Raw genomic sequence first — 16,152 nt, forward strand, 5'->3', positions numbered from 1 at the left:
GAACAAAAATGGGGCATTTAGTCCTTTGGGTTAATCCCACCAATCAACAAGGTCATAGCTGATCCATGAACTAACTGTATATACAAGCTTCCTTCTGTGGTCACTTCCAACTCCATATAGAGTATTGAACCATACAATATAAAAACAGGTCCTTCGGCCCAAATCACCCATGCCAACCGTTGCCTTACCCGAACCAGTCCCACTTGCCTTTGTTTGGCCCTTTCCTATCCATTAAGCTGCTAAATTCCTTTTGAATGTTGTCATTGTGCCCGCCTCTGCCACTTCCTCTAGCAGCTTGTTCCATGTACCCACCACACCCTATGTGGAAAATGTTGCCCCTCATGACCTCTTTATATTTTTCCCCTCTCACCATAAGTCTATGCTTTCTAGTTTTAGACTCCCCTAACCTGGGAAAAAACTGTGACCATTCACCCTATCTATTCCTGTCATGATTTTATACACCTCTCAGCCTCCTATGCTTCAGCGATAAACACCCCACCGTGTCCCCTCCTTATAACTCGAGGCCTCTAGTCCTGATAACATCTTGTGAATCTTTTCTTCACCCTTTCCAACCTAATGACCTCCTTCCTATAGACCAGAACTGCACACAATACTCCAAGTGTGGTCTCATCAACGATTCGTACAGTTAAACCTTCTCCTGAGATCACTTCATAGCTTTGCTTAACAAGATATTATCACTTAGATTTAAGTTGACAATTAGTTTTGCATCAATCCTTAAGTCCTACCACTCCCTTTCTTGAAATATTTTCTAGCTTCAATGCTGAAAGTTTTGGCTATAAATTTCAGACTTGGATTCTCCAGTCCTAGATTCTGAAACCAGCAAGAATACTCGCTCTCAATTTACCCTTCAATTTCCCTTCATATCTCAAACTTCAAACAGAACAGTCCTTATCCTTCTAAACTCTGGGGAATTACACCCTCCATGTAATTTATCCTAGGAATACAGGTGTCGTTCTTGTACATCTACACTGCATCTCCTCCAAGGCCAAAATATTCTTCCTATATTTTTTCACACACACCTCCAGATGTGATCTAGCCAATGTTGTAACATAATTTTTATTCAATTATATTTCTATTCAATTGTACAAAACACATATCCTCACAGCCTTAATTTCAGCCCAAACAATGAAAAATGTATGGATCCTGTGTTGAATGAAACTGGCTGCACAAATACAGTAGGGCATGGTCTCAATTCACAACTGTGGAACTATTTTCTACCACAGTCTGTAACTTTTATTTTTACCTGGAACAGTCCTCGGTTTACAAAGCAGCGGAGGTTAATCCTGATTAAATGCAGTGTGCAGAAAAGCAACAGAAACTGCTAAAAATGGGCTGCCAAAGTGGTGAAGCTAAACCATTGACAACATTTACATTCCCTGAAGACTGAGGTAATCAACACTACACCCAATGGATCAGATCACACTACACCCAATGGATCAGATCACAAAAACTGTTTTGCCAGATCCAGTTATGAATGCTGGGAGACAATTAAACAATCAACTGGAGGAAGCTCCATGAACATCTCTAACCTCTACAAGGGTTGGAATTCAAAGGATATGACTGAAGAAAACTTGACGTAAATATTAATGATTATATAATCCTTCTGAGGTTAGCCTTGGTTTGCAGAAGGGGAAACTTTGCGTTGTACCAAAATCCCTCTTAATCTTGGCATGCAAAATAGTTTTATTCCTTCGCACCTACTGCCTCACTTTTATCAAGCAATCTTCTGAAGAGAAAATTAAAAAAATATATTGTCCAACCAGAAAGCTGATCATAAATATACTCTGGTTCAGTTTATAAATATGTTATCCCAATAACTTACCTACACCAATCACTCTTTCAATCTTTATACAAGAAGCATCTATTTCTTTGGCAAATTCACGAACGGCTTGATTGGGGTCCTCATATGTGAAAGGATCGACGTATGTCCTCACCCCTTTAAAATATACAAAGATCTTTTTAAAAACCTTTTACTGAGGTTATGCAAGTTGAGGTAAAGGGAATATATCATTTTTTTCTATAATAAACTAACAAAACATTGTTAATTTTGCACCTTTATAATGCAGCAATATCAACATTTTTCAGGAAGGAATCTCTTCACCAATCTTTCTCCTGATCTCCCAAAGGCACCAGTTTTTGGCTTAAGTACAAATCCACATATCTCCAATACTTGACTCCTGATGAGTGTGTTTGGATGGCAAACGACTGACTGTCAGTCAAGCCATTCACTCACAGAAGGACTGTAACGACTCTACTTCTGACTTCACGTGACAGCTTGTAACATGAGTAACTGGATAAAAATCTGGAGATGGAATCTTAGTTCCTTCGTGCTTGAAAGCCTGAGGCAAATTGAGCTTCCTCAAATTGCTCAGCTGAAATTACCACAGATCAAATCTAACTGAGATCCTAGAATGGCTAACTTTTGTTTTAAGCTACATGCCAACATCCTGTGAAGTATCAGTAGTAGGTTCTTGTCCTTTTATCAGCAACAACATTTGTGGTTTTTTTAAAATTTGTTGAATGGGTGTTAAAAGGCACAAAGCAGATTTCTTTATGATTCGGCATCAGGGAGGCACTCAAGGATGTTTGTATAATAGTTGCACTGTATAAATGCAAACTGTTTTACAAAGCAGTCTGGTAAAAGAGTTGAACTGGTGTGATACAGCTTTATGATTTGAAATGAACATTGATAATGACATAAATCTGGCACCAACTTGATATTACACCACAGAAACCACTTGAATTTTAAGTAAGTTACGTACAACTCTTCTCTTGAAAACACTGGTATGAATGCTTATTAGTATTGCATTAGTTTTAGTGTAAACCAGCAGGACGTCCTAGTCCAGAATTGAGGAAACCACCTGATTGCACAGAGCACACCAAATTTCTCCTAACCTCAGAATATCATTGAACATAGATGAGTATGGTATGGTGATGCAAGTAAGGTGCCCACAATTTGAACAACATTTCAAAACACGGGTGCTCATAAGACAGGCTCCAGAATTTACAGAGCTGAATCTGGATATTTACCCAGAGCTCAAAATAAAACACCACCAGGATAAAAGACTATTGTTACCTAGTGTAGCAGAACAGTACAAAGGGCTAATCTGCAATCTCGTGCTCCATGAAATCTTTAACACTATCTATTTAGGTGCAAAAGTGCACATACCTGCATAATCTTTCTGGTATAAAATGTTGCTTATTATCACGTACCTTGTCCATTATGTAAATGCTTCTCCTCATCAGCATCCTGTTTGGCTTTACTGTATTTTCTGCGCCTGCAGGAACAGAGAATAAAGCATAAAATTAATGAGAATGGGGGGAATTAAAAATTCAAGACCACCTGCTTAGCTGGGAATGCACTGCATCTCACTGTTCAAACATTCAATTGTACCTTATTGCCTCATAATTATAGGTCTGGGTCTCCTCCCCCCAGTCCCTACCTGCATGACTGTCACCTGCTGAACTTTGCCTGGGGTAAGACACTGCCGTGTATCATTAACCACTGAGAAAGCTGGAGAAATCATTAGCCAGTCATTGAGCAAGGGAAATGAATGCTAATAGCCAGTTGCAGACTTGGAAAATAAATTGACATTTGGAGATGGTTTACCTGACTAAACCCGAATAGAATAAGGAAGCCTTTGTAACGGTTTGGATTATGTAATTAGAAAGGTTTATGTGGAATGACAGGGCACAGGTAGAGAGTGCTTTGATAAACAGCAGGGGTCAGAAGGGCCAGCAGGTTCTAGGAGAGACAGAGGGGGCATTCTCTGCAGGCTACCTCAGCACAACATAATACAGTATTTACATGGAATTTGTGGATTCACTCAATGCAGCAAAACACTTGGAGTCCCAAGCTCCAATGCTTTGTTGTTGGTTCCAGTATTATTCAAAAAAGCAAAGATAATGAACAGAGTAAAAGATATTGGCAATGAGCAAACATTTCACTGATAATATTGTCAAGCCTCCCGCTTTAATCTGCCCTGCTAAAACAAGTGGTAAGATTGATTACTTTTGCTTTGAATATGTAGAATGCTGATGAAAAAATAATTACTGGGGCCATTCTATAGCAGATAATTGGCCAGGATCTAGTGAAAGGAATAAAGAGATTTAAACTGTTAAAGAAGATCCTACAAAATGAAACTTCTGCTGTTAATTTTGACAATGAAGAGTTCTTGCTCATTTGGGGAAATAAGAATCAAAGAAGTCATGCAATATTTTTATATCCAAATATATAATGCATTTAACATGACATTTAACAAATGGTACATAGGAAGGGGTTCCTGCTCCAACCTGTGGCAAGTTATTTACAGCCATTAGATGCCATATGCTTTCAAACTAAGATAAATCAGCATTATGTTGGCAGGGTGATAGGCACAATGGTAGCAATGGGGACATCCAAGCCCATTTTGTTTTAACCAGCGTTAATTCTCAGTGTGTTCTCTGCCACTGTGGTGATTCAAATAAGGCAGGCTTTGATAATTCACTCAACTTGGTGTAAAGCATTTCACAAAGAGATCTTTAATAGGAAGCACTGGACAACAATCAGAAGAACATAAGTAACAGAAGCAGGAGTGGGTCATTCAGTCCCTCTTATCTTCTTTACTGTTCAAAAAAGATCATGGATGATCTTTTACTTCACTTTCCTGCACTAACCCTAGATATCATGCCCAACAAAACTCCTCCAATCTCTGTCCTGAATATGACTGAGCCTCCTCAGATCTCTTGGATAGAGAATTTGAAAGATTCACTACCCTTTGGGATTAAAAAAAAATCATTTTTATACTGAATGAACAATCCCTTGTTTTTAGACTGCAACCCCTTGAGCTGGACACTCCATTCAGGGTAAACATCATCCCAACCCTGTTCTGCCAAGCCATGTAAAAATGTTGTACATTTCAATAGGATCCTTACTCATTCTTCTAGACTCAAAACAGTAAGGACCCAGCCTGTTTAATTTTTCCTCATGCAACAAACCTGCCATCCCACAAATTAAGCTTGTGAACCTCAGATGCCCTCTCACTTGTGTAAATTTAAATTTTCTTCGGTAGGGAGACCAGTCCTGTATACAATACATTAGGTACACTTGCATCAGAATCCATATAATTAGGGCAAGACATTTCTGGTCTTGCATTCAATCCTCTTGCGATAAAAGGCCAACATACTGTTTGCCTTCCTAATTGCTTGCTATCTCTGTGTATTATCATTGAATGATGCATTTATACTCACTAAACATTGATACCTTTCAACCTCTGAGGTAAAAGATCATTTAAGAAAATACCTGTGTTTCTTTTTTCTCTACCAAAGTGGATGATCTCACATATTTCAATATTAGATTTCATCTGCCATGTCCTTGCCCATTCACTTAGCTGCTTAAAGCCTACCTGCATCTGTTTCAAAGGTCATATTGTCACCCAGCTTTGCTGCAAACCTGGATATATTACACTCGATCCACTCATTCAAATAATAGGTCTAGATTGTGAACAGCTGGAGTCTCAGGATCCTGCAACACTCCACTGGTCACAGCTTCCCAACCTGTAAATAACTGGTTGCATTATAGTTTGCTACAGCAATTTGGATGCATAGGAATGTCAGAAGCTGCAGAGAGTTGTGGGCTCAGCCCAATACGTCACGGGCACATCCCTCCCTACTATTGGTAGTATCTACAGGAGGTGCTGCCTCAAGAAGGGAACATCTATCATCTGGCCATGCCATCTTCTCACAGCTACTATCGGACAGGAGGTAAAGAAGCCTGAAGTTCAACACCACCAGGTTCAAGAACAGCTACTTCCCTTCAGCTATTCGGTTCTTGAACCAACCAGCACTACACTAATCACCACAGTTCAGCAACACTATGATCACTTTGCACTAAAATGGACATTTCTTTTGTTCTAATTGTGTTCTTTCTTGTAAAAATTGTGCATAATTTATGCTTAATTTATGTTTTTTTCATGAATGCTGCTTATATGATGCTATGTGCCTGTGATGCTGCTATAAGTTAAGTTTTTCATTGGCACTTGTGCATACATGTACGAGTGCATGTGACAATGAACTCGACTTTGACTTTAAATGACCATAGCTATCATCAACCCACACCAGTATATTATCTCCAATGCCATTTGTTCTAACTTTAGTTTAATATACTTTTGTGTGGCAGCTTATTGAAGGCTTTTAGAAACTCCAAATGAATTACATCAACAGGATTTGGATGTAACAGCAGTATTATTTAATGTTTAAGCAAAAAAAAAGAGTCCAAAAGGCCCATCAAATGTTTGCCTGCGCTTCAGAATATTTATCCAATCAGTCCCACTCACCTGTATTATCCCAAAGGCCTAGAAATTTTTCACCTTCAGGTATCTAAGCAACTTGCTTATTAAAGTTGTTAAATCTGCTTCCACCAATATTTCACATCCTGCATTCTAAGTCATTATAAATTGAAGGTAAAATAATTCTAATCCTTGCCTTTGCTTCCTTTATCAAATACCTTTAAATCCTTAGTTCATCAATGTCCTTCTTAATTTCAAAACCTAATCTATACTTAACCTTTACTGCAAAAAGAAAAACATTTTAATTCTGTCTGTTCTCTGTCAAAAGAAGCTGAACTAAATCATAAATTGAAAGTTGTGGCACTGTTATGATCATTCCCACTTAACCGAGAAGTAGTAATTAACAGCACATTGAGGCCTTATCTGGCAAACAGTTTCCTTTCACCTGGTCGGAATAATGTAACAAAGAATTACAATGGTGGTTGGTTCAAGCTACCTTGTAGTCCCTGCTGCTTTAACTAGCCTGAAGCCAGACAAAGGAAGATGGCCCATCCTAAAGGAGTGGTGCGCAAACTAAAGTAGCACCTCCCTATGACATAATCATGATGCTTAGTCCATTTTAATGTAGACCTGCCTCAAACAAAGACCAGCTAAAGGTGCAAGGAAAATGGTTGCCCCGATAAGACCTCAACGTGCTGTCACTAACTAGGTTTAATCACTGCATTTAAAGTATTAATGCAAAAGACTGTTTAGTTTTATTTATCATTTAGATTACTACCCAGGAATAGTAAGGTCATTTGGAGTATCCAATGCTATGCTTGACTATCTAATACAAATCATGGATTAAGCTGGAATCTATTTGGTCTATGTGGTCTACTATAACACATCATAAATGCTTGGAAATAAGTGGGCATTTCTAAAGGTGTGTGAGACCATTCGAGGCAGAGTGATAAACATTTTGTTTGGGGCACTGCACTTGGAAATTCTGTAGCATACATGGCCCAAGCTACTACATGCTACTGGACAGTTCTGGATATTCAAGGCCTTTCTTTATACACTCTTTCGTTGCAGAAGAGGGGAGCTGCTGGGTGTCTGTAGCTATCAATGGATTGTTGGCTGCCAGGGATCAGAGAGGGATAGAACAGGTAGTCAGGGAGAAGACTAGCTTTCCTTGATAGTTCGCTTTGCTTCCAAGTCCTGAGGTAAGGTCGGTGGTCAAAAGACACAATAAGTTTATGGCAAGAGGCAGACAGAGGTAAGGACTGGGGATGTAGGGGACAGGAGACCCAAAAGTGAACTCACCTTGCAGAAGACCTATCTATGTCAGGCTCCTGTTGCCAGTCTGTGACCTCATTTTGAGTCACAGAGAAGCAATCCTTGCAGGCCCTACTTTTACATAAATGGCACATGGGAGTCAAAGACCATATACATGCATTTAAAAGATGCTGAAGTCACTGGGTAACCCACCAGAAATCTTCTGCACCTGAGCATCCAAAATGAAAATCACTTTGGGGACATGCACAGCTTTAATTTTTCTTTGAAATTGGATGACATAATGCACAAAAGTATCCCATCATGTGATCCAGTTTCTAGTTCAGTGTATTTTACATATTAATTTAACTAATGGTATCAAAAGTCAAGAAAAAAATTAAAATTATAACTGCATGGTTGCATGACATCTTTAACTAATTATTTTACCTGCCTCCCGTCAGTAAACATCAGAAATTCATTCTCACATAATTTCGCTTCAGTTGCTTTATCCAGCAAAAGAACCCTGTAATTATTGCTACATGAAAAAAATAACATGCTCACCTACTACATTCTCCTGAAATCCTGATACAAAATTAATTCTGTACATACACAGACAAATTCTAATTGTCAGTGATGCAAGTATGATAGAACTGATGAAAAGAATTGGAATAAGCTCAAACAATTTTCTTCCTCTTCCTGTTCTGCTTTATCGACATCTATGCAGTGCCAGTCCACAGGACACCTGGCTGTAATTGTTCCAATACAAAAAAAAATGAAAGTAGTTCCATAACATCCCTGTCCAGTGCTATTACTTATTCCACTATTGACTGGTTCCACAGCCCTGCAAACATTCCCTATTTGTTTTTTTTCCAGCTTATTACTGATTAGTGCAGCTGTCAATTTTTGGGTTTTGACAGATTAGTTGGCTGGCCCGTAAGTAAACAGTGCTGAAGTACTCTAAATAAAAAGCAATCTTTAAAAGGCAAGGAGCAGAATTCAATTGATTTCTATCCTTGATTTATTGTGATCCACAAGCATGGCTGTTATCACCAGATTTACAGCTCCTTTGCAGTAATATAAACAGTAGTTCACCTTTGAACAGCAAATACACAAGATTGCTCCCGACATGGCAAATATGCCCCTGACTGGTTACCCCACCAGTTTTCCTCTGACAATTTTCTGTCTAACACAAAAAAAATCAATGAGGCTAAAGGTTGACATTTCATTTTCTAGGAGTAATCCATTGAGAGCCAATCACCAGATCCTGTTTATCAAAAGCTGAAAATGACAGTATTTATAGCACAGAATTATCAGCTTCTACACTCAATGAATCTCGATGTTCTTAGGTGGCAAGTCATAATTAGAATTCCAATGAATAGTGCCATCAATCCTGTCTTAAATAATAAAGCCATCAAAATGAATGGATGTGATATTAAACTATTGTGCTTGTCATTACTATGTCCCATTACAGTAGCTTTTAATAAAGACTTTTCACCAAATTATTCTGTCTGTTACTTTTTGCTTTTCTTCCTCGAAACAGCTTCAGGTTAGAATGTCTCTGTAAAATTATTATTCATGATGCCTTACTCAAAATAATATAACCTGACAGATGTTTCAAGGTTACCAATTAGAGTTGCAGCTTGGCAAAAAAATACTAGCAACCTGCAGAATATTTTGGAAATGTTAAGAGATCTGTGTTATATTTTGCTATGACATGCTTTCCCAGGTCAATGCAAAAAAAGTATATCTTTTTATGGTATCATAAGACCCAAGGAAAAGTATGACATTTAATGAATACTGAAGTCTTAAATTTTAAAAGAATTTTGATTTTGATTATATTTGGAATTTGCTTTTGGAAATATCAGACTAATTGGTGCATTGAGGCATTTTGTTTTGCTTTTCAATTTTCTTCCTTCTCAGTGGAAGTGTAATTTTATGGTACCACATGTCTCTAGCCTAATCTGCAATAACATTGAGCTTCACTTCAAATCCAAAGAAAATCAGGTGGAGTTTAAAACGTGCTGCTAATCTCCTATTTCCCATTTTGTGGGCCATTCTGACTGAGAGCAATTTCAGCCCCTTGTAATCAAGATAAAGCTATGATTGATCTTAAATAAAATTTGAAGCCAGGTTTGCTGAAGTAATCCTAATTTTAGTGGAATCATCTTGATTATAATAGATTAGTGAGTTAGATAGTGAGAGCGCAGAAACAAACCAAGGGACATATGAAAGCTGTGAAATGCAGATCAGAGCTGCTCTGAAAACTTGAAACTCAAAAGAAGAATGCTGGAAGTGGCCAGCAGATCAAGTAATGTCTGTGGGGAGTGAAAATCTGAAGTAATATTATAGATGAATAACCTAGAGCAGAATGAGCCAGCTCTGATACAAACGGGAAAAAACAAGTTATCTAAACTTGTTGCATCAATATTGAGCCCCAAATATGCAATGTGCCCAGATAGCAGTTGAGGTGTCATTCCTCAAGTTTGCAAAGGACCTTGATGGAACAGTGCAGGAAGCCAGAGTGGGAGTGGAAAGCACGTTTAAAGTGACAGGCAATTGGAAGTTCTGAGTTGCCTCTGCAGATTGAACAGAAGTGCTCCCAAAGCAATTGCCCAGTTTGCATTTGGCTTCTCCAGTGTAGAGGAGACAACATTGTGAGAACCGAGTGTGGTACATTAGGCTGGAAGAATGCAAGTGAATTGCTAGTGAATTGCTGCTTCACCTGAAAAGACTGTTGGGTCTCTTCATAGTGAAAAGGGAAGAGGTAAAAGGACAGGTGCTGCATCTCCTGCAGTTGTATGGGAAAGGACCACAAAGTCACAAAGGGAATGATTTCTTTGGAATGCTGAAAGCAGAAGGGATTAAATATCTAGCAAAGGTCATCAATGGTAGCAGAAACTGTGAAGCATGATCCATTGAAAATGGAGGCTGGTGGAGAAGACAAGGACCAGTGTTACTCTAACTTTGGTCCTGGTAGCAGGAGATTGGGTGAGAGCAAAGGAGCAAGAATTAGATGGAAAAAGTTCAAGGGCTCTGTCTATTTTGGTAGAGGGAAAGCCATGGTTAAGGTAAAAGGAAGACATCTCAGAGGCACCAATGTGGAAACTCATTGTCAGAAAAGTTGAATTTAATTGGGAATGAAAAGGTAAATCTCTGTACAAGGTGCAATCATATGTAGCACCAAGAAAGATGGTTGCAGTTGATGGAACTCAGTTATCTCAGTTCTAGGATAAGACTGCAGGATTTCCTCAGTGTGTATTCCTTCAGCTACTTCATCAATGACATCCCTCAGCCATGCCAGATGTAAGGATATTCACAGCTGGTTTGACAGTATTCAGTTTTGTTCACAAGTCCTCTGATTTTGAACAGCCTTTTCTTGCCTAAACATTTGGACAACATTTGGGCTTGGGCTGATAAGTGTCATGTAATGTTCTTGTCACATTAGTGATAGGCAGTGACAATATTCAACAAACAGTTGTCTATCTGCCCATAATTCCAAAGATTTTACTATTGTTGAATCCTTTACCATCTATAACCTAAGACATCACCAAGAAGCATAAATAGATCAGCCCTACAAGTACTGACTACAACAGTAGGATGTTCTCTGGCAAATGTCTCAGCTTTTGACTCCCCTATTGTCTTTTTACCATCCACAATAAATAATCAGAAGTGCTATGGAATAATCTCCGTGTGCCTGAATGACTGTGTTTGCAATATCTTTCAAGCAGCTGGACACTCTCCAAGACAAGGCAGTCCACTCCATCCACCAGCTTAGATGCTTCCATTCTTCATCACTCATGCATTCTGGCTGCAATGTTTAACATTGACAAGACGAACTGCACCAAATCATTAACATTTCCCCAAGGGCATCACTTCAACCCATCACTTCCACAGCCCAGAGGGCAGTGGTACAAAGAAACACCATCACAAGCAAAAATGCCCTTTATCAGCATCCTGACTTGGAAATAGGTGATCGTCCCATTGATCGTCACTGAGTCTAAATCCTGGAGCTCCTTTCTCAACAACACAGTAAGTACCTTCTCCACAAGATATGCAGTGGTTCAAGAAGTCAATTCATCACTGCCTGTACAAGGGAAATTACAGATGGACAATAAATGCTGGCCTTGCTGAAGAAAAGTTCACAGCACATGTATGAAAAAGAAAAAAAGTCAGTGGCATGTCTTTAACTTTCAGTTGTCAAGTACCTTTGTAACTGGTGCATTGATTGAAAGAGAATCAAATCTTACCTCCTACTTATAACAAAGGCTGAGATCAGTATCACAAGCAGAACTGCACTTCCAGCCACAGACACGAGCAAAACTGTAGGGCTGGCACCATCTCCAATGATAGCTGAAGGAGCTGGAGATGAGCAGAATACTTACATTAGTTTTTTAATCGATAGATAGGAATTTATTCCATCACATTGCATTTATATGAGAAAATTGGAGATAGGGTTGAATATAATCAAACATTTAAATTTTAATGTGACTCAGTTAAAGAAGAGTATGATCACATCTTTCCAAAGTTGATTATGGACCTTTATTGAACTCAACTAAGCTCAGCCATGGCGAATGGTGCAAGAGCTACCATGTCAGTAGAGTACAGCTACTGACAGCTATCCAGGCTGGAAAGTGTAAGCTGCCCTATTGATTGAAGGGCAGTTGTAGCTTTAGTTGAGCTGCTGTTATTTTTTAATAGCTTGTTGGCACTTTCTGTCACACATGAGGGTCACGTAAAATTAAAGGGACACAGAGATGTTTATGGGTGGATGCTGCTTACAGATGTGAATCCAGCATAGTTCAATATAATATGCAATGTACATTGAGAAGATCAATGGGAACGGCATTGACTGAAGCAATATCTGAATTGCTTAATACCTGAGTTTGTTATAAACTGAAATGGAGCACTGAACTCGCCATATCCTGCAGCTGTTCGTGCACGAACATGAAACATATAGGCTGTTAAGGGGTTCAAGCCTTTGATTTCTGTATTTCTTGAGAGGGTTTTAACAATCCTGTAGCTGCGTTCATTTTGATCCTGTGTGAAGAAATAAATTATATGTTAGAAAGGAAATAGTTAAACAATGAATTAGCACTCAGATTAAAAAATATGTTAGTTCTGTGTTCAGGATGTGCTCTACTGGTGAAGAAAGGGGATTCTAAAGACAAATTTACTGACACAATCTTTCAGTTCATAGTGGAAATGCAACGGGTAGAGAGATTAGATTATTAAGTCTTTACTGTTGCAAGCTGCATATTTATTAACCTATGATCTCCCTATGTCTTAAAGACAAACAGAAAGAAAAAAGATCTGAACAAATGCACAAGTGTGACCACTAATTGAAGGAGTTGGCGAAGGGTCAATGAACTGTTGTATTGTATGTTTCCATAATTGTTGACAACTTCAGATGTTGATCACTTACCTTTTCATAATACTTGATCTCATATTCCAGTATTACACCATTTGGTCTCTCAGGTTCTGGCCAGACCAAAGTAACGCCATGTCTTGTTATCTCCTTAGCTTGAATAATGCCAACAGAAGATGGAGCTGGGTGGAATAAATACATCAGTTTACCCTTAGAAATTAATTCACGAGCTAAATGCAAGACTTCAAACAGAAATAATCTCCTGTATGCATTGCTGGGACATTTTTTAAATGATCTTTGGTGAAATTCAATTTCTTTTTCTTACTAACCTGGAGAGTTTCCAATTTAGCTGTATTCTTGACAAATTTAAGCAATAAGTATATATGTTGATTCTTTTCCAAATATTCATGATCTGTAATCTATGAACCTTTGCACATTTTGAACCTGAAGTTTTTGGTATCTGACTTCAAAATGGGAAGGTGCCCTTGAGAAGGAACACATGAGCAAAATGTGCTAGGTTTTCATTTTTAAGGATGTTGAGTCTCAAGGAAATCCTCACAACAGGTCAATTGAGAACATGGCCTTCTGTAGCCTGTGCAAGTGATTTCACATTGATTGAAGATTGATTCCTGCTGTCACAAGAGGCCATGCCCCTGCTGTTATTTGCCAATATCACTAGATGCAATGATATACTCAGATTAAATGGGAACAACATTTGTCTCAGAGAGCCAGTCTTTTTATCAAAAGTGTGCAGCATTGATTCCAACTACTCTGACTAAAAAGTCCATCACTTCGAGACAGAACTAAACAAGACATCGATTGTCACAGCTTCCTGCCATAACTTTAGCTGATAGCACTCTTGTCTCTGAGATGGAAAGTTGTGGGTTCAGGTCTCACTGCTGCAACTTGAGCTCAAAAATCAAGGTTGACACTCCAGTGCAGTGACGAGGGAGTGTTGTGTTGTGCTATCTTTATAATGAACTGTCAAACTTGGGTCCTCTCTGGATCTCTCAGATTGACATAAAATATCCCATTGCACTATTTCACAAAATAGCTGGGGAATAATCTGCAATGTCTTGATCAATATTTATCCCTCAATCAAAATCATTTCAATAAATTATCTTATTATTATCACAGATCCATTTCTGGAACCTTGCTCTGCACCAACTAATTGCTTCATTACAACACTTCAACAAATAGTTAATTGGGTGTAATAAATGCAAGGCTTTCTCTTCTTTCACCAGAGATACAGAGACGACACTGATTAAAGAAAATAGTGGTCAAAAATAGTCACCTAACTGAGCAAAGAAATTAATCCATATGGTTATATAAGCCAGCAACTTTTGTGCTATCTTCTGCTATGATATGGAGACAATATACCATTTTCAAATACTTATAATTGTCACCCAAGCAAACTGTCAATTATAAGATATCTTTATTAGTCACATGCACATTGAAACACACAGTGACATGCATCTTTTGCATAGGGTGTTCTGGGGGCTGCCCACAAGTGTTGCCACACTTCCAGTGCCAACATAGCATGCCCACAACTTCCTAACCCATACGCCTTTGGAATCTGGGAGGAAACTGGAGCACCCAGAGGAAACCCACACAGTCACGGGGAGAACGTACAAACTCCTTACAGTCAGTGGCCGGAATTGAACCTGGGTCGCTGGTGCTGTAATAGCGTTACACTAACCATTACACTATTGGGCCTGCCCCTATGCTACCATTCCTATATTACATGTGTTTGGGTAAATTATCTTTAAGCAAATTTTAAAAATGCTTTGGTAAAGTAACAAGAGAAATATCCTGATTTAGAGAAAGTAAAATGTATTTGAGTTCATAATCCTGCTTACCAGCTGTTGATTTAAGCTGGAACTATCAGAGAAGAAGTGTTGGGCTTGGCAGCAGAACTTCCATGTTTGAACAGTCTGCTGAGGCTCACTGTCAAAAAATGGTCACTTGGTCAAGAAACCAAAATGTTTCATTCCAGTCATGAACTAATGCCCAAACAAGGATCAGAAAGAGAAAGAAGCACTGACATTGCATATTTTACCTCTGCATACAGCACAGAACCTAATTATTTCTCCCTCTCTAGTTTTCCCCTGATGGTTGGCATCATTATTGCTCTGAAATTAGGTTACGGTATGCTGATTTTTTTTTCATTCTTGCCAGCAAATTCATAGGAAACACTACTTTCAAGGAACAGATAAAATTCTTGTAACTAAATGCACATACCCAGGAATTCAGGACTGAATATCAATATTCCAGAGTGAAATGAGGTAATGACCACTTCAGCCTCATTTGAGAATTCAACCAAGTGCTTCTGAGCATGAATCATCTTGGTTCCCCTGATGCAATGTCTGTGATAAGCAAACAGGACATCATTTCCTGTGCAACATTCCTTTTGCAGGGAACCTTGCACCAAGATGTCATAATTAGGTACTTCCAGGATAACCTGCACTTCACAGAGCAGCACTGGGCTGGGACCCCTTCAGCTGTCCGTATCTTACAGTGCATCCATTTGACCACCCCACAGCACTTGGCCATCTCCACCCCAATAACCTGAGGCAGAGCCTCAACCTCCAGGATCTAATGCCCTGATCTTCCCACCAAGTTTCCCAGTGGAGATGGCAATTTGCAACTTCACTACCACTTATCTCATTGACTGCCCAATCCCTAGTGTGATCCCTTTTCCACCTGGCCAAAGACCTCCAATGCTTTTCCCACCCACGGACTACAGCACATGTCCCTATCTTCCAACACCACGGTGACACAAGTTCCAATGCCTCCTCCTCCTGCCACCACTATAGCAAGAGCAGTGAAACCCCACTCACAAAAGTAATATACCTTAGGCTCTGATGCCACATATCACTCATATCACCACAGTGAGAGTACAAGGTCCTTTACCCTACCCCAACCCATGCCACTGTATGGCTCTATATGACCTAGAACCAATGCCATCCAATTTGGTACAGTGAAGCACTAAAGGTACCTGTCAATCAAAATGAGTCACTCCTTTCAACTCAGTGAAGAATAGGATGAGGAAAATGATGCTATAGTGTTTCAAATTTTAACTGAATGACACAAGATATGGAGAGTACCTAATGATTCCTTTCAACTACTGATAAGTAATTTACTTCAATAATATTTTGTGGTAAATTTGTGGAACTAAGATTAAATATATGGGGCTTTGCAATCTGTATCCTTCTGTATTTAACTGGAAATGAATAAGTGTTAGAAGTC

The 16,152-nt window shown here is 38.9% G+C and overlaps 1 protein-coding gene across 1 annotated transcript in view; it reads right to left on the minus strand.

Moving 5' to 3' along the window:
• Window positions 1–16,152, minus strand: part of LOC127571193 (ephrin type-A receptor 4) — a 115,228-nt gene that overhangs the window by 16,113 nt on the left and 82,963 nt on the right. Inside the window, exons 6-10 of the mRNA XM_052017335.1 lie at window positions 12,961–13,085; window positions 12,416–12,575; window positions 11,786–11,897; window positions 3,235–3,299; window positions 1,844–1,957 (exon numbers count right to left, since the gene is read on the minus strand). Of these exons, the coding sequence (XP_051873295.1) occupies window positions 1,844–1,957; window positions 3,235–3,299; window positions 11,786–11,897; window positions 12,416–12,575; window positions 12,961–13,085 (576 nt within the window). The remainder of the gene's footprint in view (window positions 1–1,843; window positions 1,958–3,234; window positions 3,300–11,785; window positions 11,898–12,415; window positions 12,576–12,960; window positions 13,086–16,152) is intronic.

This window comes from Pristis pectinata, chromosome 6, assembly GCF_009764475.1.
Source record: "Pristis pectinata isolate sPriPec2 chromosome 6, sPriPec2.1.pri, whole genome shotgun sequence".
Taxonomy (NCBI): Eukaryota; Metazoa; Chordata; class Chondrichthyes; order Rhinopristiformes; family Pristidae; genus Pristis; species Pristis pectinata.